General features: G+C 37.3%; 1 protein-coding gene and 1 long non-coding RNA gene across 4 annotated transcripts in view; one reads left to right on the top strand and one right to left on the bottom strand.

The window, feature by feature from the left end:
• LOC129436586 (uncharacterized) overlaps window positions 1-22,173 on the bottom strand; it is an 88,107-nt gene that overhangs the window by 27,429 nt on the left and 38,505 nt on the right. Inside the window, exon 4 of one of the 3 annotated variants that reach the window (XR_012368430.1) lies at window positions 7,691-9,911. The exons of 1 other annotated variant lie outside the window; for it this stretch is intronic. This is a non-coding gene — a long non-coding RNA (uncharacterized lncRNA). Of the gene's footprint in view, window positions 1-7,690; window positions 9,912-22,173 lie in introns of those variants that run through there. One more of the 3 variants, XR_012368431.1, reaches the window with a different exon arrangement.
• Window positions 1-22,173, top strand: part of LOC141362871 (Na(+)/H(+) exchange regulatory cofactor NHE-RF2-like) — a 38,482-nt gene that overhangs the window by 11,349 nt on the left and 4,960 nt on the right. The window contains exon 3 of the mRNA XM_073865135.1: window positions 13,951-14,151. Within this exon, the coding sequence (XP_073721236.1) occupies window positions 13,951-14,151 (201 nt within the window). The remainder of the gene's footprint in view (window positions 1-13,950; window positions 14,152-22,173) is intronic.

The following is a 22,173-nucleotide window of genomic DNA, read 5'->3' as shown; positions in this document are numbered from 1 at the left end:
TGCTTTGTAAAAGTTTTTCCAGAGCAGCTCTCACTCCAGCTGTTGTTCATATGTAATACACAATCTTTTGAAGCTGTGGATCCGGTTTCACAATAAGAATCTATGCAATGTTCATAAAACGGCATTTTAGAGAACTGAACAAGCAGTTTAGGACGCTGGGATGGTCTGACTTTGATTTGTGAACAGTGTTCAGACTCGCAACAAAGATGAAAATGTATTCTACTACCCGTAAACAGCTGTTTATGATAAGCGCTGAACACATTCAATATGTGTATCTTGTAAGTGATGTTGGCTTCCATTATGCTTGGGTATTGTGGGTTATTATACTATATAGGAATTTAAATATGATCTGGGTCTTTCCTTTAATGTATCTCTATTAATTGTTTATCCATATTAGCACCATATGTGCAATAATATCAATCATGATCACGTGGGTCTGTTTTAGGTTTTGTTGGTAACAGCGTTCAGACCATTAAACAAGACTGGTTTAGAAAATTGGCCGCTAAGATGTTGACAGACATTTGGGTCAGATCTAAACGAGTTACTGACCCACTTGCACACAATCTTGTGATGTTTTCATTACAGCAGATGGAGAAATGAATCCTGACGTGTCCGGCTCATACATCTTTGTCTCGTTTCTCAAACATTCTTAAAGTGCAATGGCATTACCGAAACCAAACACTGTCTGTCTTTCTAAACAATTACGATACGAAATGAATGTTTGACTGTAAAAGACAGTAACTTATGTGAAATGTTCAAGATGAACTCTGGAGAACAGATGGTGGAGAGTCAAATGTGCACATTTCTCAATTGTATTTTCGACAGCGTTCATCAAGCTTGACTATTCAACCGTGTAATGTATACATCATTTTTCTTTCATTTATGTTAAATGGAAGTTTATCTACAAACATAAAAATTTGACAGTCAACATTTTCTGCAGTTTAAGTGCCTTTCACCGACTAATTTTTAAAGAAATATTTAGAGGTCGAACGATATGGATTTTTTATGTCCGATACCGATATTAAAGGCGTAGTGCACAATGTTTGAAAGCCAGTGTTGATATTTGAAATCACCTAAACAAACACGCCCCTACCCCAATAGAATCTGGACCTTCTATTGATAGACCCGCCCCACACATACGCAACCCAGGCAACGATGTCGGTTAGTAGACACGCCCCTTACTGCTGATTGGCTACAAGTGTGTCGTAGCCACTTTCCAAAAGCGTTTTTCAGAAATACTCTTTAAGAAATTTCTTTAACAAATGTTATCACAGTAAATAAGAGACAAACAAAAAATTGGTTAAATTAGTTACGCATAACATTTATAAATATACCCTTTTAAAGTACTTCAAGGATTAGTCAATTTTCTTTAAAAAAAAAAAACCCAATATGTTGATGTCTTTCTTTGTTGAGTCGAGAAAAAAATATGTTTTTTGAGGAAAACATTCTAGGATTTTTCTCATTTTAATGGACCCCAACACTTAACAGTTTTAATGCAGTTTAAAATTGCAGTTTCAAAGGACTCTAAAGGATCCCAAACAAGGCATAAGGGTCTTATCTAGCGAAACGATTGTCATTTTTGGCAAGAAAAATATAAAATATGCGTTTTTAAACCACAACTTCTCTTCTTCCTCCGGTCTTGTGGCGCGCCAGCGCGACCTCACATAATTGCGTAATGACATCGAAAGGTCATGTGTTACATATATTTACATACATATATACATACATATATTGTTACACATTTATGGACCATTTTTAAACCTTAAACTGACACAAAGACATTAATTAGTCTCATTCGACATACAACAACGTCGGAACGGTCCTCTTTCTTCACACTTGTAAACACTGGGGCGGAGTTTCCCATACTTCATCCGTGACCTCTTGACGTATTACGTAAGGTCGCGCTGGCACGTCACACGACTGGAGGAAGATGACTAGTTTAAAAGTGCTTTTTTTCTTAATGTCTTTGTGCCAATAAATGACAATCGTTTCACTAGATAAGATCCTTATGCCTGTTTGGGATAGTTTAGAGTCCTTTGAAACTGCAATTTTAAACTGCATTAAAACTGTTAAGTGTTGGGGTCCATTAAAGTCCATTAAAATTAGAAAAATCCTGTAATGTTTTCCAAAAAACAATTTCTTTTCGACTGAACAAAGAAAGACATCAACATTTTGGATGACATGGTGGTGAGTAGATTATCTGGATTTTTTTAAAGAAAATTGACTAATCCTTTAAAACATATTTACAAGACATAATTAATGTGGATCTGACATCTTATGGTAACTTACTGTTTGAATAAGTGTGTTAAACTAGTGTGGTGTCGTGTGTGACATAACGTCATGTTAAAAAGTGAATAATGATTGGTAATTTTACTGTCTGTCAGACTTTGGCTTTACATTGAGTGACAGCGAGTGTCTTTTTTATTACAAACATCAAATTTAAGTAATAGATGAATTTACTGGCCGACTGACAGATTTATCATCTGATGCCGATAATAATTAGTGATAGACCGATATATCGGCTCAAGAAAATTGACAGCCTGTATCGTTTATCGGCTAAGGCTAATGAATCAAAAATCGGTATTGGCACAAAAAAATCCATATCGGTTGATCCCTAATAATAATAAAAAAATACTGGCCGATATATCGGCCTCAGCAATATATTGTCCTATCGCTAGAAATAATAAAGATGCTATATTTTAAGGAGAGAAAGTGCCACATACAGAACAGTACTGACAGGTCTGGTGTGTCGAAACCCAAGTAGCATGGGAAAACTTCAGTCATCTTGTACGTCTGAACTCAGACATGCAGGCGGAGGTTCATATGACAGCGTTGTTTGTGCGTCTGCGCAGGTGACGCATCCCGTCTGCATGCTTGAACATCACTGGGTGTGTTTAGTTCATTCATGGGCTTTGAAAGGACATTAAGAGCATCTTTGGCTGATATAAGGCAATTTCTCCTTATTTCTATAGATACTGAAAACGTGGTGTGTATTTTCTGGTGAAAAATTTGAAGGAGAAAGTTGTTTTTGTTGGTTTCGTTGCACCTCTGTTCTGTTTTAGTTTCTGTTCAGTGGTTTAACTCATCCCAGTTGTCTGCGTTCAGCCATTTGAACTTGTTTGTCTCATATAAATGTGCTGTAATGACTCTCCCAGGCGGTCCGTTGCTGATACTGACCTGGATCTTTGAATTTAACAGTTACTCAATAATGTGGAGATGATTTAAGGTGGTGCTGATATTAAAGTCATTAAACATTACATTTAACTCTTAATTTTCTCCAAAAATACTCTTGGTATTATTATATTTCATGAATTTTTATAATTCATCAGTGCATATAATATAGAGCTGCACAATATGGGGTGGTTTCGCGAACAGGGTTTATCCTAGTCCCAGACTCGAATGCATGTTTGAACTACCTTAAAGGGATAGTTCGGCCAAAAAGGATATTAAACCCATGATTTACTCACCTCAAAGCCGTCTGAGCTTCATATGTCCATCATTTTTCAGACAAACACATTTTCAGTTATTTTAGAAAATGTCTTATATCTTCCAGCTGCTAAACAGTAAAGTTACGGGGTCCAGCTCCTTCAAGTCTAAAAAATGTGCATTTATCCTTCCCGAAAGAAATCGACTCCAGGATGATGAACAAAAGGCTTCTGAGGGTAATCTGTGCAGTGTTGTTGTAGAAATATCCATATTTAAAACTTTATAAACAAAATAACTACCTTCCAGTAGCGCTGCCATCTTAAGGGCGCCACACACTGGCGTCGAGTCGGGTCTAGGACAACTCGTAGGTATCGTAAACCGGAAGTGCACATTAAATAGCGAGAGCTTCGTCAGATAGCGTCTACTTCAAAATGCAAAATATATGTTAGCAGCCAATATTAATCGTTAATGATTTGGGACAAATATGATGTTATTTAATGTTAAACTATGTGAGTGGCGCGACAGGGATTTGAGCAACTTCCTGAGTAGTAGCTGGCCGGCGCGGACAGGCGCCACCTGTCTGCACGGTGTGCGTATACTCATAGAAAGCAATGTGTTTGAGTTTTTTAGAACGGCGCTGAGCTGTGTGTCTTGTGTGCGACCCCCTTTAGACTCCTCTGTATTGAGGAGAGAGTATCAGCATAGTGTACGCACTTTTCTTAGTGACGTATGACAATTTCGGAGGGCAGGGCGCAGAGCAGCAGCACAAAACCCTCCATAAACTGCGTACGCTCTCATTTTGAATGCGAACGCGACTAAGATGGCGGCGTTATCGGAAGCTAGTTATTTTCGTTTGTAAAGTTTTAAATATGGATATTTCTACAACAAAACGGTGCGGATTACCCTCAGAAGGCCTTTGTTTGCTGGAGCCGTTGGGATTTATTTTGTGAAGGATGGATGCACATTTTTTGGACTTGAAGGACGTGGACCCTGTAACTTTACATTTGATTAACTGAAAGATCTAAAACATTTTCTAAAATAACTAAAAAATGTGCTCGTCTGAGAAATGATGGACATATGCATCTCGGACGGCTTCAGGGTGACTAAATCATGGGTTTAATATCATTTTTGGCCGAACTATTCCTTTCACCTTGTACTGACATATCTTTACATATATTAGTGCCAAGATGCACATCTGTAATGTTTTTTGCAGGTTTGTTGGTAAAAACTACTTTAATGTCCTAATATAACTAAGGCCTAGTCGTAGATTAATCTAAACTCTGTCCAGAAAACTGCACCTATATCTTAAAGGGACAATTCACCACATGGCTTCAGGGGGTTAATAAAAAGCCTTTTGAGGGCAACTGCTGTGATTTTATTTAAAACTTTACAAACTAACTAGCTTCCGGTAACGACAAATCAGAAACACATTAAACAATAAATTACAAGCTGGGTTTTTACAGACTGGGTCACATAAAATATTTTTAAGGGCATCTTTAGTGTTTGTTTTGGTTTGCATACACACTATAATGTTTTAAACATTTGTTATGGTTGCGTTGTGGGGAGCGTCGTCCTGTAGCTCGGTTCATACACAGATTCTTTCTCTAAGTCACAAGCTCTTGTTATTTTCCCCTCTGTGAGACGAAGGGCATCTGTGTGGAGTCCAGATGTTCAGCTCTGAAGAACATTCTTCAACACGAGGGGTTCAGACGGGGGTCCGGCAGCTCGACCGAAGGGGGAGGGAGCGAAGTTTCCATTAAAGGGTCTTATGTAGCTTCTTCTCTCTGTACTTTATCTGTAGTGTGCGTGCTGACAGCCATCAGCATGACTTGTTTGTGTTATTAAGAACCAGAGCAGTGATCTCTGATCATCTGCTTCAAGAACATTAACCAGAGGATGATAATGAATGTGTTACTCATGGCGGGCGGTCCAACACATCGCTCGAGCTTTCAGACGTGGTGGTTGCCGCAAGGAAACGTTTAGTAGCGAACTGTGATTTTCTGGTTGTGTGAAATTTCCACACCACTAACCACGGCAAACAACATTGCAAAAATAATGATTGTTTTCCGACAGGATTCCTGAGTAAACCCCCGGTGTGCTGAGCTTTAAATGACACTCTGAAAGGTCCCTAGATAGGAGTCATATGTTACTTAAGGTTTCATAACTGACCCTAATACAACTGTAGTGAGGCCGGATGAGAGTGAGATTACAGACACTTTCTGTGATGAGATTTAGTGCACAAAGCATTGATGTGATGTAACAATGAAGGTCACACCGTGTAGGTTGAATTGTGTCGGCGAATGGTCCTGATGAAACAGCCGAGTTTAGTATTTTAGGGATATTTGATGTATTGACACACGCAATGTGAGATTTAACCAAATTGTACGTGAGCTCTAGTTTGTTAACATGAGCCCTGATTGTGCAACAAGGTTGCAGCTGTGTCCCTGTAGCTCACTTAGCAAAGTATTGCATTAGCAACGTCTATGTCATGGGTTCGAACTCAGTAAACACACATACTGATCAAATACATACCTAAGTCGCTTTGGATAAAAGTGACGAATGCATAAATGTAATGTAAACCTAAACTGTGACATCACGACCCCTAATCTACTTGTCTTGTTACCAATAACACCTTCTACAAAACATATATATTTATATAAATGATTATTAAGAAATGTATCATGCTTCATTTTTTTTTTTGATAAAAAAGAAAAAGTATTGCAATGTATTGTATTGTATCGTGATACATTGTATCATGACCTATGTATCGTGATACGTATTGTATCGTTGTATCGTGAGGCCCTTGCCAATACCCAGCCCTATACATAACATTTTAATTCAACTGAATATATTTTACCGTGGGAACATTATGCTATTCATTTTTAGGTTTACATTTTTTTATATAATAATAATAATGCTTTTTGCATTTTTTATCCATTTTTATTTGATGCCTAATTGCATTTCCCCCCAAAAAACTATATTAAGATGTCCCCCAGTAATACCACCACATACCCACAAAGGTCCCCGGACGCCCTGTTGAAGACCCATGATGTATTAAGTTGTTTAAAGCTCACATAACACACGCTGTTTTTGCTTATCTCATGTTAATCTTGAGTACCTGTAAAGAAGCATTACATCCTTTATATATCCAAAGAGTCTTTAGTTTTATTCGACTTTGTTAGACAGCTCAGTTGTACAGATTTTTTCCGATTAAACCCGACCCCCGAGACGTACCACGGGCAGAGCAAGTTACGAGCAAGAAACACACACAAAACATTATCCCACAATCTCTGGTTAACTTATGATTCACTACATGTTTGTGTTGTTTAAATAATATGCACTTGCGCGTCGATTGCCAACAAAACAGACATTTGATGCAGTTTTACTTACCGCCTGCGACTCATAATTTTTGCGCCTTAAAATTTTCTCTCAAACAACACACTTCTCAGGAAAAGTTAATCTTGTGTCAGCTATTGGTTGGTCTGTGCATGCATGTGCTATTCCGGTTAAAGTGCCCATATAGACCGTTTCAGCAGTAACAACATAAACAAGCGGCTGTCGCTGTCTGCACGTAACTTCCGGTAAACTCCGCTAAGAATAAATAACATTATAAAACGGTTAGTTCCAATCCTTGATTCTGATTGGTCAATAGGTGTGCTTTATTCACGATAAAACACTGCTATGACCGCTTCACCCAACGGTTCTATTTAATATTACTGCACCCTTAGCAACACATAAACATATGAGACAAAGTCTGAGAACAGTTTGTTGTTTTTATTTGAGCTTTCATGTTGTTGTTCGCAGTCAGGGACTATTTTTTCTAGCGGAAGGAATGCTTTTATTGATTTAACTTCATGAAAGTTGCACTAATATTTTTTTACTTTAATATTGTGTGGTAACCGTTTTATAAAAGCAATAAGGTACTCCAGGCAAGTGCTGTATCGTGAATAAGGAACGACTGAAGGGGTTGCAGGCACTCCGCTTTGCGACGTGCCTAACAACGCCTTTCAGCCGTTACTTATTCACGATAGAGCACAGCCTCTCGTACCTTATTGCTTACACAAAGTTCTTTAAACGTAGTTTATTTATATAACAAGCAAAAAAACAACAACACATAGATTACCCTAGAAACCAAAACATTTGTTATTTTCGACGAGGCATTTGTTCAAGAGAACAATTTAGTAACTAGTCAGACCATTAAAAAAAAAACGAAACCGGAAGTAAAGTTCGGTCCGATGAAACCGTCTATAAGGACTTCCACTATACTTCCTGCACTAAAATTGCCCATAAAAGAAAAAAGATCGTTACGTATGAATCTTTCATGTTCGAAAAAAACTTGGCAAAATGCATTCGGCACAAAAATACTCCATCATACTTCCAAGTATGTTTATCATAAGGAATCCAACTCTTAAACTGTGTCAGAATGCATGAAATAGGTTTAGACCCCCTCCCACCCTTTAAGCAATAATATGAGTTACACAATGTTGTGATTATAACAAATAAATGCTAGATGTTGATTTATATACATGTATATACGAGTCAAAACACATGAAGGTCTGGTTTTGGTAACATGGACAATAAATCAGTATCACAGACATCAAAATTGTCTGCAAGTTAAACTTTATCGTTTTCAAAGAATTGCGCTAGTTTCATCAGGTTCACAATATCTCTAATATCATTGTCAAATGAAAAAAGAATGAGCAAGTGATTTGTGATGTATATTGGTAAAAAACAACAATGTGTGCTCTTCTAATATAATAAGAGCTCAGATTTAATTTGGGCATTTACATGTAACTTAATTTCGACTGAAAGGTGGCCATGTGGTTGTGGACCAATATTATGTGACGCATATTTGAGCCATATATCTATTAAATTCTAATTATAAGTAAGAACGCCTCTCTTTTGGTCTCTTACACTCACTAAACGTGTTTTGGAGGGAGGTAGTCGTGTCGCAAGCGGTCGGGAATTCGGTGTAATTGATTCAACATGTTAGCGAGGGGTCACGCAGCTACGAGGGGGGTGGTGTAACACAAAACCACAGAGCGTGGATGGTATGTGGTCTGGAAATGGATTAGTTGTGAATGAGGTTAAAGTCAAGCAATGCATCATCATGCAAAGGGTGGATGGATCTTCATGGCATACATTTTTGCAGGACAGATGTTATTGGTCAGGTTCCGTTCAACAAAAACTCTCCTAGCACAATATACAGATAAATGTGGAAAACTTAATTATATTGTATAGGTTTCGATTCTCCACCCTGCTGTGATCTCCATACGTCCTGCGTGATCCCCTCCTGTGTTTCCTGCTGGGGGGGGTTGAAACACCCGTGAGACATCGGTGACATTTGCGGCCCCTCTGTCGTCTGGGTCTCTCGCGGGGTCAACGGCTGCAGGCTGCGCAGTCGTGTGGTGCATGTCTGCGCTGGACTGATAACAGGGGTGTGGGGCCGCGTGCCGTCATCAATATGCACAAACAGATTAAAAACGTGAGAGGAAATACTGTACAGAAAGATGTTGTCAGCTTTAATAATGTTGTTTTTTACAGACAGACGCACTAGATCTGATCTGAGGACTACTAAGTTCCCTCGCTTTTTACGTAGGTGGCCACCGCCTCTAAAAGCTTTTATGAAACGTGATAAGCTGAAATGCCGAAAGAGTAGAGTTGGCGATTTTTTATATTTCAATGCACTTAAACAGAAGCACAAAAATATTGGGTAAACAAACATGTCAGTATGTGGGAATCAAACGCTCAATGTTTACACATTTTTAAGAGTTTTCTATGCTTTGAAAGTTAATTCAGACATTCGATGACCTGCTGTTGCTTCAGGTTTAACATGTTGTGTGGTTTGCACACATTAGCAGTGATGTCCAGCTGCATGAGGGTTAATGATAGTCACGGGTGAGAAATCCCAGAGGTCCTTGTGTCAATAATTCAGAAGCGTCTGTATCATTTTACAAGCCCGTGCTTTGAAACACACACACATGCGCACACACATGCCTTGTTGTGACAGGAAGTTTTCGGAATTCTTCGCATCTGCTGTTCTCCCCGAGTGTTTTCCCATAGTTATCCCACACATCTCTGCGTTTCAGCCGGAACAGACACATCAGGACGCGGGAGTAACAGGAAGAGGGCGTAATGCCAGAGATCACCACAGGGAAAATATTAAACCTGATGGTTCGGTCGAGAGATGTATTTGTGGCATTGAATCTCACAGTCGAAACACAAGAGAAATGCTTGTTCCACCCACAAGAACTGAAACCTTCACTTTCCCAAAACTCCTCTGTGGTTGTTCATTAACAGCGGTTCCTCTGTCAGCGGTCAGATGGGTTGAGTACTGTAGGTGGGACAGATGTGGGACGGTGAAATACTGTACAGTACAGTACCTCTGTTCACTCTTTGTTTTGAATTTACTGTCTGTCAATGAGATCGTCTTTCTCGCTGTCAATCACATTCCTCTCATAACAGCCAACAGGTTTAACTACAAACTACACAGAGAGTGAGAACCTCGATCGTTTCTCTGAAACTGATCTAGCAAGCTCTTAAAACTTTGGTTTTGAGTATTACAGAAGCTGGGTTTCGATCACACTGATTTTATGTGCATTGTTAAAGGATTAGTCCATTTTCTTAAAAGAAAAATCCAGATAATTTACTCACCACCATGTCATCCAAAATGTTGATGTCTTTCTTTGTTCAGTCGAGAAGAAATAATGTTTTTTGAGGAAAACATTGCAGAATTTTTCTAATTTTAATGGACTTTAATAGAGCCCAACATTTAATACTTAACTCAACACTTAACAGTTTTTTTCAACGGAGTTTCAAAGGACTATAAACAATCCCAAACGAGGCATAAGGGTCTTATCTAGCAAAACGATTGTCATTTTTGACAATAAAATAACAAATATACACTTTTTAAGCACAACTTATTGTCATGTAGATCCGGTCGTGATGCGCCAGCTGACCCCACTACGTCACCGCAATACGTAATGACGTCAAGAGGTCACAGAGGACGAACGCGAAACTCCGCCCCAGTGTTTACAAGCGTCTTGAAAGAGGACCGTTCCTAGATTGTTGTATGTCAACTGATACTAATTAATGTCTTTGTGGCAGTTTATTGTTTAAAATGGTCCGCAAATGTGCGTTTTATATATGTAACACGTGACCTCCCTACGTCACTACGCATTTACGTTAGGTCGCGCTGGACCGGACCTAGACGAAAAGTTGTGGTTTAAAAGTATATATTTTTTATTTTTCTTGTCAAAAATGACAATCGTTTCGCTAGATAAGACCCTTATGCCTCGTTTGGGATTGTTTATAGTCCTTTGAAACTTCATTGAAAAAAACTGTTAAGTGTTAAGTATTAAATGTTGGGCTCTATTAAAGTCCATTAAAATGAGAAAAATCCTGCAATGTTTTCCTCAAAAAACTTAATTTCTTCTGGACTGAACAAAGAAAAACATCAACATTTTGGATGTCATGGTGGTGAGTAATTATCTGGATTTTTCTTTTAAGAAAATTGAATATTCCTTTAAGTATCACATCAGAAACAAATTATGGAAATGGTGAATTTCAAATAAAAATCCTTTAATACGCAAAAAAGTGTTTACACTCACTTGAGGGGGTTTTTGACTAATGCGAAAAAGAGTAAAAGTAAATAATGGGAGATGAAAACGCATTTACCGAATAAATTCTGACGTAGCAAACATTAAACCCACGTGACTGGTCGTCCAGCTGTACCAGCTGATATTCTTTTTACCATATATGGGTCTCGTTGTCATTGTAGCAACGGCCGTTTTGCTAGTGCCTGCATCAAAAGTAGGGATGCTCCGATCGATCGACCGCCAATTGGTATCGGCCGATAATGGCATTAAGTGACTTGAACGGTACTCGCCAAATTTGCAGATATCGTGATGCAATCTTTCTGTTTGCCTTTTGTCATCATAGCGATCCTGAATGCGGCTGCAATTAGAGACCATTTTTTATGAAGTGCAAGCATTTTTATAACCCGTTGAACATGTGCGACGTGCAGGTTTGGATTTCTCTCTCTGCCTTAAAGAGATGTGTTTTTTCTATTAGGACGCGCTCCGGTCAACAGCGTGAAGCGTTTCACATACAACACATATCTTTTGCGGACAATTGCATCCTCATGCCAAAAGTTTATTATTTGCATGCGTTTTAAAGTTTTTACCGTTTAAACTTTCATTTTCCTCACAGCTGCTTTTGCTGCAGTATCCTAATTCATCTCTTAATAAAATCTCTCTCTGCTCTTTACTGAATAACTGTTGTACTTTATACAAATGCGTATATATTTAATTCATACAGTAAAGACTGTGAAGTGTTTTATTTTCATTACTTTTAACAGGCATAAACCTTTTTAAAGCAATATTACATATTCTCTTTGCAGAAGAGATATTTGTTGTGCTTATTTATTTGATTCTCTATTGAAACAATAATAGACCCAATTACTGCAAGTTATATAACAAAGGCAACATCTGTAATATTACTTTATTTAGAAAAAAAATTAACAGTTACAGCCATCAACGAGCTTGCATATCAGTTTAAAAAAAAAAAATCGGTATCGGCCGTTCACGAAGATAACAAATCTGTAATCTGTATCGGCTGCAAAAATCCTGATCGGAGCATCCCTGATCAAAAGATTTGATTTTTTTTTGGAGAAAATTTAGTTCAGCAATTACAAGCTGCATTGCTAGTAAATGTATAACTCGCCAAATCGCGACTAAATGCAGTTCGGTCTCAATTTTTTAAGCATGCATTGTTTTATTTACTGTTGGTTACTTACCAATACCATTGTCATTCACTCAAAAAGCTGGATGGAAATGCACCTAATTTGCAATTGTTGTTTTTTCTTTTTTTGTGCGAATATTGAAAACCTAGCTAATGAGATAACTTGAAATTTCAGGATTTATTTGAATTGATTATATGACAATGCAACACTAGCCTTGTTTCCATTACTCTTCAGCTTGGTGGTAGTGCATTAGCAGCGCAAAAGGTTGGGCGGGGTCGATCCCAGGGAAAGGACCCTGGGTAAAATTTGGATAAAAGCGTCTGCCAAATTCATAAATATGACCCTGGACTAGAGACGCATTACAATTTTACTGATATATATATATATCTGTCGATACTGAAAGTTTGTTGGTTATATTAGCTTGCATTAACTAAATTCTGAATATTACATTTTCTAAATGTTATTCATTCATATAGTGACCATTAAAGGCGGAGTCCACGATGTTTGAAAGCCAATGTTTATATTTGAAATCACCCAAACAAACACGCCCCTACCCCAATAGAATCTGGACCTTCTGTTGATAGACCCGCCCCACACATACGCAACCCGGCATTTGATTTGATTGGCTATAAGTGTGTTTTGGTAGTCGGCCCGTCTCCTTTTCCAACGCGTTTTTCAAACATCGTGGACTCCGCCTTTAATATTGAACATTAAACCAGTGATGTTTCTTTACATTTTCTATACATAGAGCTCAAATTCAATACAATTTCCTGTTCTCTTTTGATTGATTGGATATATCGGCCATGACTATCGGCTGTTTTCAATAGCCAACAATACATTGTATAGGTCAAAATGATTATTTTTTCTTCTATGCCAAAAATCATAAGGATAGTAGGTAAAGATGAAGTTCAATGAAGAAATGTTGTACATTTCAATATATCTTGCATACCAACTTTCAGAAAATTGACCCTTATGACTGGTTTTGTGGTCCAGGGTCACATCACATGTATTCTGAAGTAACAGTATTTTCATATACATCATATTATTGGCATATCAAATACACATTTATATACCCTCTAGACAATGCATTAAATTCTATCTATTATGTTATTCATAAAACATTTCATTGTGGTTGCTATGGCGACATGATGGGAATGTTTTCTTGTAGAGTTCCTGTTGGAGATGTACTTGAGCTCTTTACACGGACACATTATAAAATCTTCACATGTTGTTATTTATAGATCCAACATACACTATCTACTCTGTATCTATTCGCCTTTGGTTCAGTATTTACCTGAATAGTCATACACAGTCAAACAACCTTCATGCCATTATTTTCAATTTAAGCCATTTTTCATAAATGAATAGTACAGTTTATAGCTGATGTGTCATTATTTGTTGTTCATAGTACAGTTCTTATAGATGGAAACAGATGATAAAGGAAACACAAATGTCTATAAATCTTTTCAGTCACCACTATTATTTATCTTTGTGAAGAGTTTATTGAGCTCTAGATTTAGCTTTAGTTTTGAGTTAAAGGTGGAGTGCACATTTTCTGAAAAACGCTTTGGAAAAGGGAGTTGGGTCGACTACCAAAACGCACTTGTAGCCAATCAGCAGTAAGGTGCGTGACTACTAAACGACATTGTTGCCTGGGTTGCAAATGTGTGGGGTGGGTCTATCAAAAGAAGGTCCAGATTCTATTGGGGTAGAGGCGTGTTTGTTTAGGTAATTTCAAATGTCAACATTGGCTTTAAGTGTGTTTATTTCTTATATCTCAGGAGGTTCAGCCTTCTTCAGACTCATCAAACAGAGATCCATCTGAGCTTCTGCCTAGACTCTGTTGCCTCATTCGGTCTGAGACGGGTTATGGTTTTAACCTGCACAGCGAGAAGTCCAAACCGGGTCAGTACATACGGGCACTGGACCCCGACTCGCCCGCCGACCGCGCTGGACTCAAACCACAGGACAGACTCATAGAGGTGAGAGAGAGCAGAAATTATTCTGTTAAACCTTGTTTAAATACAGTTACAGACCTAAAAAAAATTATTTTATTGCGAATGAATTGCACTGATATTATAATGTTTTTTTAGTGCAACTTTGAGAAAACCCAAAAATTTAATCCAACAAACTTCAGAAAACCTCTAGGCCAAGTTTTTTTTCATCTAACTCAATTTTCTGATTAATGTCCAATATCTTTTAACTTCACTACAAAAACAAAAATCAGCTGAACGACTTAAGAAACGGCAGTGGCGGCTCGTGACTGCTCATCTGAGGGGCGCAAATTCAAAATAAGTGTTTGGAGTGTCATGTGTGTTGCACGTGTTTTCAAAATATGTGTTTTGTTGCGCCATGTGACCCATGTGCATCACGTGTTTTGTCAAAATAAGTGCCTGCTGCACACGCGCAAAAAACGTTTATGATAAAAGAGACGTTCACGTTCACAAAATACACGCAAGACACTCCCTTAACAATAAACTCTGATTACGCATGAGATTATGCGTGTATCTGGCAAACGCGAGCATCTCTTTTATCATAAACCCTTTAGACGCGTCTGCGTCAGTTTGTGTTAAATGCATTTAGACCTCAACACTAAACACAAAAACTACAATCATGATGACAATTAACAAACATCATTCATTAAAAAACAACTATAGACCTTTTGCGTGTTTGCAAACAGAGATGACTTTTTTTTGTGGGCGGAGCTAAACTGGAAAGTGACAGCTCCCCAATAGCGGTGTGAAGTTTTAGCGTTAAACTGTGATTTTTATGGATCCGGTGTTCTGTAGAAGTCTGTTTCCCCTATATTTCCCTTAAGTGTAATGTTTCTTATAACGTTTTCACCAAGTTAAGTTTATTTTTTAAATAAATTAAAAGTTTAAATGGCTTGGCTACTGATATGTGTGCATGTATGTAATGTATATGTATTGTTTTTTATTGGTAAATCAATTATTTTACAGTATGAATCACTGAAGTACTTATAAGAGCAATGCTATCATGTATTCTGTATAATATCATTTATTAAATATTTCATCATTTTCCTGTTTTCAATTTCTTCCTTATTTATAGCCTACATGTTTGTTCTAAAACTATTATGTTTACATACAAATTAATTGTATAGGCCTGTTTATATATTATTAACACTTTACATCGTGTGTGTGTGTGCGAATGTTTATATATTTATTAGTAAACAGCATAATTTAGAACAAACAGGAAGAAGACATAGGCTAAGATAAAAGGTAAAAAGAAGTAGTAGAAAACGAAAAAAATATGAAAACTTTAATAAATGGTAATATTATTGATATTATTAACTCATTCAAATCTTTAATCTTTCTAAATAAATTATAAACGTAACGTGATGAAAACGCTATAAGAGACACATAGAGGGAACAGACTTTGACAAAACACCGGATATCTTCTCTAATTATTTTCTATTTAAATTATTAAAAGATTTTCAGATGATTTCATCACTCCGGTCTGTCCGGTTGAGGGCTTATTGCAACCATAAACACCTACGTCTATCTTCAAATGGTGTCTTCGACGACGATATACTATAAAAATGAAGGTCATCTATTTTGGCATTCCTATTCTGACACTCAACAGCACAACAAGACATTTTCTAGTGAGTTATATTGTTCGTTTCACTCGTCTCTCATTCATTTCCATTGTTTTTCTGCCACCACATTTTCGCGCGTGACGTAACTGTGACGTCGACTCGCAAAAGGTCTATTGGTCAAGTAGTACCATACCACCGCTCAAACAGCTTGTGTCGAATGCATTTAGACCTCAACACTGAACACAAAAACTGCAATGATGATGACAATTAACAAACATCATTCATTACAAAAAAAACTCTAGACACAACGGATAACTAACAATAACTGCATAAATAAAGCCAGCAAACACTAAAACACACTTTTTGTAAGTATTAACCACATTGGTCAATATACTAAAATGCATGCTGGGAACTTTCCATCCTTTGCTTTATGTAAAATAGTTTGGACAAACATTTCTGAGTCCAGTTGACAACATAATTTGTTAGCAACATGTTGAGGACTTTTATTTGGTAAACATATAATAATGAATTAACTCTTCCTACATAAAAAAAACTTTTAAGGTACTTAATTTTTTACAGTGCAGGAAAGGAACAAAGACATTCAATGCTGAAATTATTGCAGAAAAGAAAACTAAACCTAAGATTTTATTTAATCTAGAATAGATTTACCCATCGCATTATCACAGTGTAAATAAATGACATGCATATTCCTGAAACAGCAAAAAAATGAATGTACCAGTGTGTATGTGATGGAAAGAAAGGACTGCATTTTATTAATCCCATAAGGATAGTTGTGATAATATATATAACGGCATACATGTGTGTGTTGACAGTTCAGTACATACACATGTGCACAAGCTACACTTTGATGATTCATCCCACACTAAATCCCCACTCAAACACACTCACAGCACCCAGTGGCATGTGGGTGGCATGTGATAATGTGATGACTCTAACTAAATGTGTCTGTTCTCCAGAGAATAATAGAGTCAAGATGATAACATACTGCACTGCATGTCAGATTGCTAGAGTTGAATGCATTCATTATCATCACAAAATACACTTTCATCACATATGCAACCAGTAACTTTTGAACCCGATCAGTAGATGGAATAGAAAGATAATCCGTCTATTTTTGTATATTGCTTATCCTGCGTTATGTTATTTATTGTGAAGAGCAATGCTGTAGTTCGTGTTGTATAGAGAATGATGTAACAGATTATCTTTCATTAAACCAATTTATAGTGATTTCAAATCAAGTATATGCCTTCAATTTGATGTTGCCTTGTTAAATTTCTTTAAAGGTCCGATTTTTAGCAGGATCTAGTGGTGAGATTGTGAATTGCAACCAACGGCTCACACAGTTCACTCCTCCCTTTCGAAACGCATAGAGAAGCTACGGTAGCCGTCACAGGAAAAACATGTCATCGTCTGAGACAATGAAGTGACGAAATGCGCTCTATATAGCAGTTTGTCCATTTAGGGGTACTGTAGAAATATGCCGCCGTGAAATGACGACTTCCATGTAAGGGGACCCGCGGTGTATCTAGATAGAAATGGCTCATTCTAAGGTAATAAAAAATAATACAGTTCATTTTGATACACCACTAATATAGTAATTGGGCATGGGAAGATTCCCAGATTTGCTTGGTGCAGTTTACGATGCAATGCATGGGTTTATAAAGTTAGCATTAGCATTGCGACGCATCGTAAAATATTACATCGGTAAAATATGCTACGTCCTGCGGACTTATCACCTGCTGGCGTATCACAACACTACGGAAACCGAGGCGTGTCATTAAAAGTCACACAGAGCATAACATGGAGCTGTCCTCCACCAAGTAATTACAAATCAATGGGGATCCAAAGCATTTACTGGAGTAGATGCCATTTTCTTGTATTCTTTTAATTAATAGCCCGAAAGCTTTGCTAACCTTGTTGTGTCGCAGGACTTTACTTGGCGAAAGTAGTGAAAACACGAAATGGAGTTTAAATGTACAAATCCAACGTGTGGAAACTATCTGTACCCTATTAAATAAAATTGTATTTATATAGCGCTTTTCACAATTGTTAATTGTTTCAAAGCAGCTTTACATGAATAGATGTAAGGGAAAACACAGAAAAATCAACGTGATGCCCAGCCGATGCCTGACCAACGACCACGGGCTGAACCAGTTTAATCCGCTTACTCGTTTCATATCCCTAACGTGTTTAATTTTATATATATATAAATATATATTTATCTCTCTCTCAAGGGTTTTTCTCCTCCTAGGAGTTTTCCCACAGGGTTTTTCTCCTAGGGTTTTTTCATCCCCTGGAGAGTCAGCCAACTTTGGCTTAACTTAGCACTTTACTGTATACGTTACATTATTAATACGCTCGCTTGCTCGGTTTATTCTTAGCCAGTTTATTCTGCTTCTTATATTATCTATCGTATCTATTTCTGTAATGAGATCCTCCTAAAAGTTACACAATGCACATTTAAGAGAAAAAAAATATTTTTCAATTATTATATTCGGACAACGTAAAGGCAGTTAAAAGGTTTACACAACTGATACAATACAAACGTTCTGATTTGGTTCATATTTGTTGAGCTTTAAGGATATCTGCATTACACAATTCAAAATGTTATAGTACCGATCACTTTTTTCAGCTGCGAGGACACGTTCTGAGTCTGTTCCCTTACAACGATTAACCATGGTTTTACTATAATCAAAACTGAAAAAACATGGTTACCGCAAAAAGCCTATGGATATGCTTAAAAAACAATGGTTACACCATGATTACTGTAGTAAAACCATGGGTTTGCCAATGGTAATCAATACACAACTTGGCTACTACAAAAAGTCAAAAAATAACCAAAAATGTATTAATTTAATTTAAACTGAATGTATTGTGTAAATCATTGTATGTAATGACCAATGTAATATTAGTGATAATGATGATTTCCAGTAAGAAAAACAAATCTGGTTTGGTGTCGATCTTTATTCTTTACCATATGTCTGTTATATATCTCTACTGAGTGTTGTTCCCACCTCTTGTAACCTGTAAACCCCGCCTCCATGAGTTTTCTTTAGTAAATAAATGCATCCCTCTCTCTCTCTCTTTCTCTCTCTCTGCTCAGGACACTGATACCTGAAACCCACACGGCTGCCTGTGTGGCCACAGCAACACACATTAATATTTGATGGTGTTCAGTTTAATACAGCACACGGTCCATCTGTGTTTAGGACGATCAGTGTGATAAAATCCTCTTCAGCAGAAGGGCAGCGTTCAGCGATCTTTTTGTTTTGATTGATTCACTTGTAAATTGGGTAAAAGTCTGTCCTCTGTTCAGCCAGTTAGGAACCTTATTCTAACATGTTGCTAAGCAACCAATGAAGACATTGACTTATAGCTGTGTCCCAATTCGAAGGGCGCTCTTCGAAAGTGCGTACTCGTTCTTTGGAGGTGGCACCCTTCCGAAGTTCGCGAAGAGAACTGATATGAAACGATCTAGCCTTCGGAGGATCCAGAAGTTGCGTCACCTGCTGTACGCGGCCACCGCCCCTCTCAGTGGGACACAGGGGAGACGTTTCTGACTTTATATACAAATATGGAACCAGAGAAATATTCATTTCATTTTAGAAAATATTACACAATGATGTAGATAACTAACCAACAGTATATCAAATTAATCAATTCGCTGAGAATTCGCTGTTTTAATTTAAGCAGCCTCCGAATTGGGATGGCCTTACTACAGTTGCGCTACCGTGACGCAATCGGTCTTCGAATATGTCCTTCGAAGGTCGCAGCCTTCGAATTGGGACACAGCTATCGAAATAAAGACAAAAACGTTACCTTAACTGTGTAAACCCAGCTAAATTCATTTTTAGGGATGCACCGATAGGATTTTTTTGGGCCGATTCCGATTTAAACAGACAACTTCTGGCCGATACCGATGCCGATATTAAACACTTGTATACAATACTATACAGTTGGTCTATTAGCTAATTTATTTCTGCATCAAATAATTTTTACTGAACATGGATTGGATCTAATTAACATTCAACTGACCAACATAATAAGAGAGGCACAAATTAAGCTAAAACAAATATAATAAGACAGCATGACAACCTTCAAAGGTGGTTTTTGCTATTCAGCATTTATTTTATTAACAACATTAACTCATATTTTACATATAATGGATTTCTTTATGCAGTTAATTAATAAACAATCGGTATCGGCCTTTCTCGTGCTATTGCCGATATGCCAATGGTTTCAAATTCATCAAAAATCGGCCGATAAATATCGGTGGCCGATACATCGGTGCATCACTAGTAATTTTTGAAATCTTCCGACATAAGTATAATAATATATAAAATATACCCTTGATATCTTTAATATTGACTGATTAAAATCATGTCAAAGATTAAAATCGATAAGTGAAATAAAACTTTGATGCTCTTAATCTGATCACTAGATTATAAAACTTGACTTGAGGTCACAGATTATTGGATTTAAATGTGATTGAATGAAGTTAAAGTCCCAATGAAATCAAAATAGATTCTTATTTTAATATGTTATATTGCAGTGTTTATTATAAAACATTTATCTGTATAAGTCACTATTTTTTATAAAATTTATAAACTTTAATCAAAACCTGAAACATTTTTTCCGAGCTTGTGTCATTCCCCTGATGACTTCAGCTTGGGCGGGAGCATCTGTTAACTCCGCCCCTTCAGTCTGCTGCCAGTTCCATTTCTAAATGAAACACCTGCTTTCTATCCAATCAAAGTAGGGCTGGAATGACGCGTCAACCTAATCGTTTACGTCGATTACGTAATGACGCCGACTTCTGCCGGAAATGTGTTGACTGTCTACATTTTAAAACGACGGTGGCTTATTATATATAGAAAATCCTTAGACTATTCTAAAAAATGATTGATAGATTAATCGGTTGAAAAAATAGTAGATAATTGCCACTCTAAATCAAAGTGCAGTGAAAAACACAGGCCAAGCTACTATTTTCCCCGCGTGATATTCTGTTTCACCTTGAAATACGTCATAACACGGAAGTTGATCGCGATTCCCGGTTCACAAGGACATTAATAAAGTTAGTGACAGTGAGACCACCATCAAATGTTTTTTGTGTTGTGTTTTACTAGACATGCATATTTTAATAAATGTATTTATATCAGCCAATATTGGTAGGATCAGAGGATCAGTACTAGGGATGGGCCGGTTACCGGTTTCAAGGTATACCGAGGTTACAAGGACCTGCTCGCTGTCCCTAAGTCCAGGCTACTAGAGCTTTCTGTGTGGGTGCTCCATCACTCTGAAACAAGCTTCCTCATGCCATTCGCTCTGCCTCCTCTCTAACAACCTTCAAAAAGCAGCTGAAAACACACCTCTTTACTGAGGCCAATGGGCTTTAGCTCCACCCCCCCCCCCTTCCCTCCATCTTCCCTTGCTGTTTTGTTAAGCGTCCTTGGGTTTTTGAAAGGCGCTATATAAGTTATTATTATTATTAATGAGTAAAGGTTTCAAAACCACAAAAATGTGATATCGTTTTCAAGGTATAAGCTGTGTTTACACAAAATTAAGTAAAATAATCAAGTCATGTAATAATATTAATACGTTTTCATTTTATAATTGTTTTGAAAGAATATTATAATTTAAGGCCTTATTTTTGCCTTGCATACATGTTGCTTAAAAATAAAATGTATTGTGTCCAGTTGAAAAGTTGTTGTTTGTATATGCAGTAGGGTTGTGACAATTAATCATGCAAATGCGCGTTTTCTCAATAAATGAATTTGAATGAATTACGGTGAAATCCCGCCACATTCAAAAGCCAGAGGGCGCTTTTGTGCAGAACTCTTTGTGCCACAAAAGAAGTATCATTACAAACACACTATTCCAGGAAATATCTAGAGGCATATTTATATCGCTGTTCTTCAGATTGTTTCAGGTATTTTCATGATAATAGAGAATATTTTGAATGATTGTGTTTGACGAGTGTTGCTTTTTTAAATGCACGTTATAAACGAGTCAAACTCGTATTGATTTTAGATTGATAAGGACTTCCTACTGATCACGGAGCCGTAGTACATGCACAAGCTGTGCATGAAACACTGAATCGGAGCCTTACGATTCAGAATCGATTTTAGACAGGTCTTTTTAATGGGAACGCGATGCATCGATGCACATACCTAATATGCAGACATTTGAAAATAACTAGGCATGCACTGATAGGATTTTTTTGGGCCGATATCGATTTAAACAGACAACTTCTGGACGATACCGATATTAAACACTTGTATACAATACTATAGACCTTTTGCGAGTCGACGTCACAGTTACGTCACGCAGGCAATGTGGTGGCAGAAAAACAGTGGAAATGAATGAGACACGAGTGACACGAACAATACAACTCACTAGAAAATGTCTTGTTGTGCTGTTGAGTGTC

This window comes from Misgurnus anguillicaudatus, unplaced genomic scaffold (genome assembly GCF_027580225.2).
Source record: "Misgurnus anguillicaudatus unplaced genomic scaffold, ASM2758022v2 HiC_scaffold_29, whole genome shotgun sequence".
Classification (NCBI taxonomy): domain Eukaryota; kingdom Metazoa; phylum Chordata; class Actinopteri; order Cypriniformes; family Cobitidae; genus Misgurnus; species Misgurnus anguillicaudatus.
This window is presented reverse-complemented; position numbering and strand designations above follow the sequence as displayed.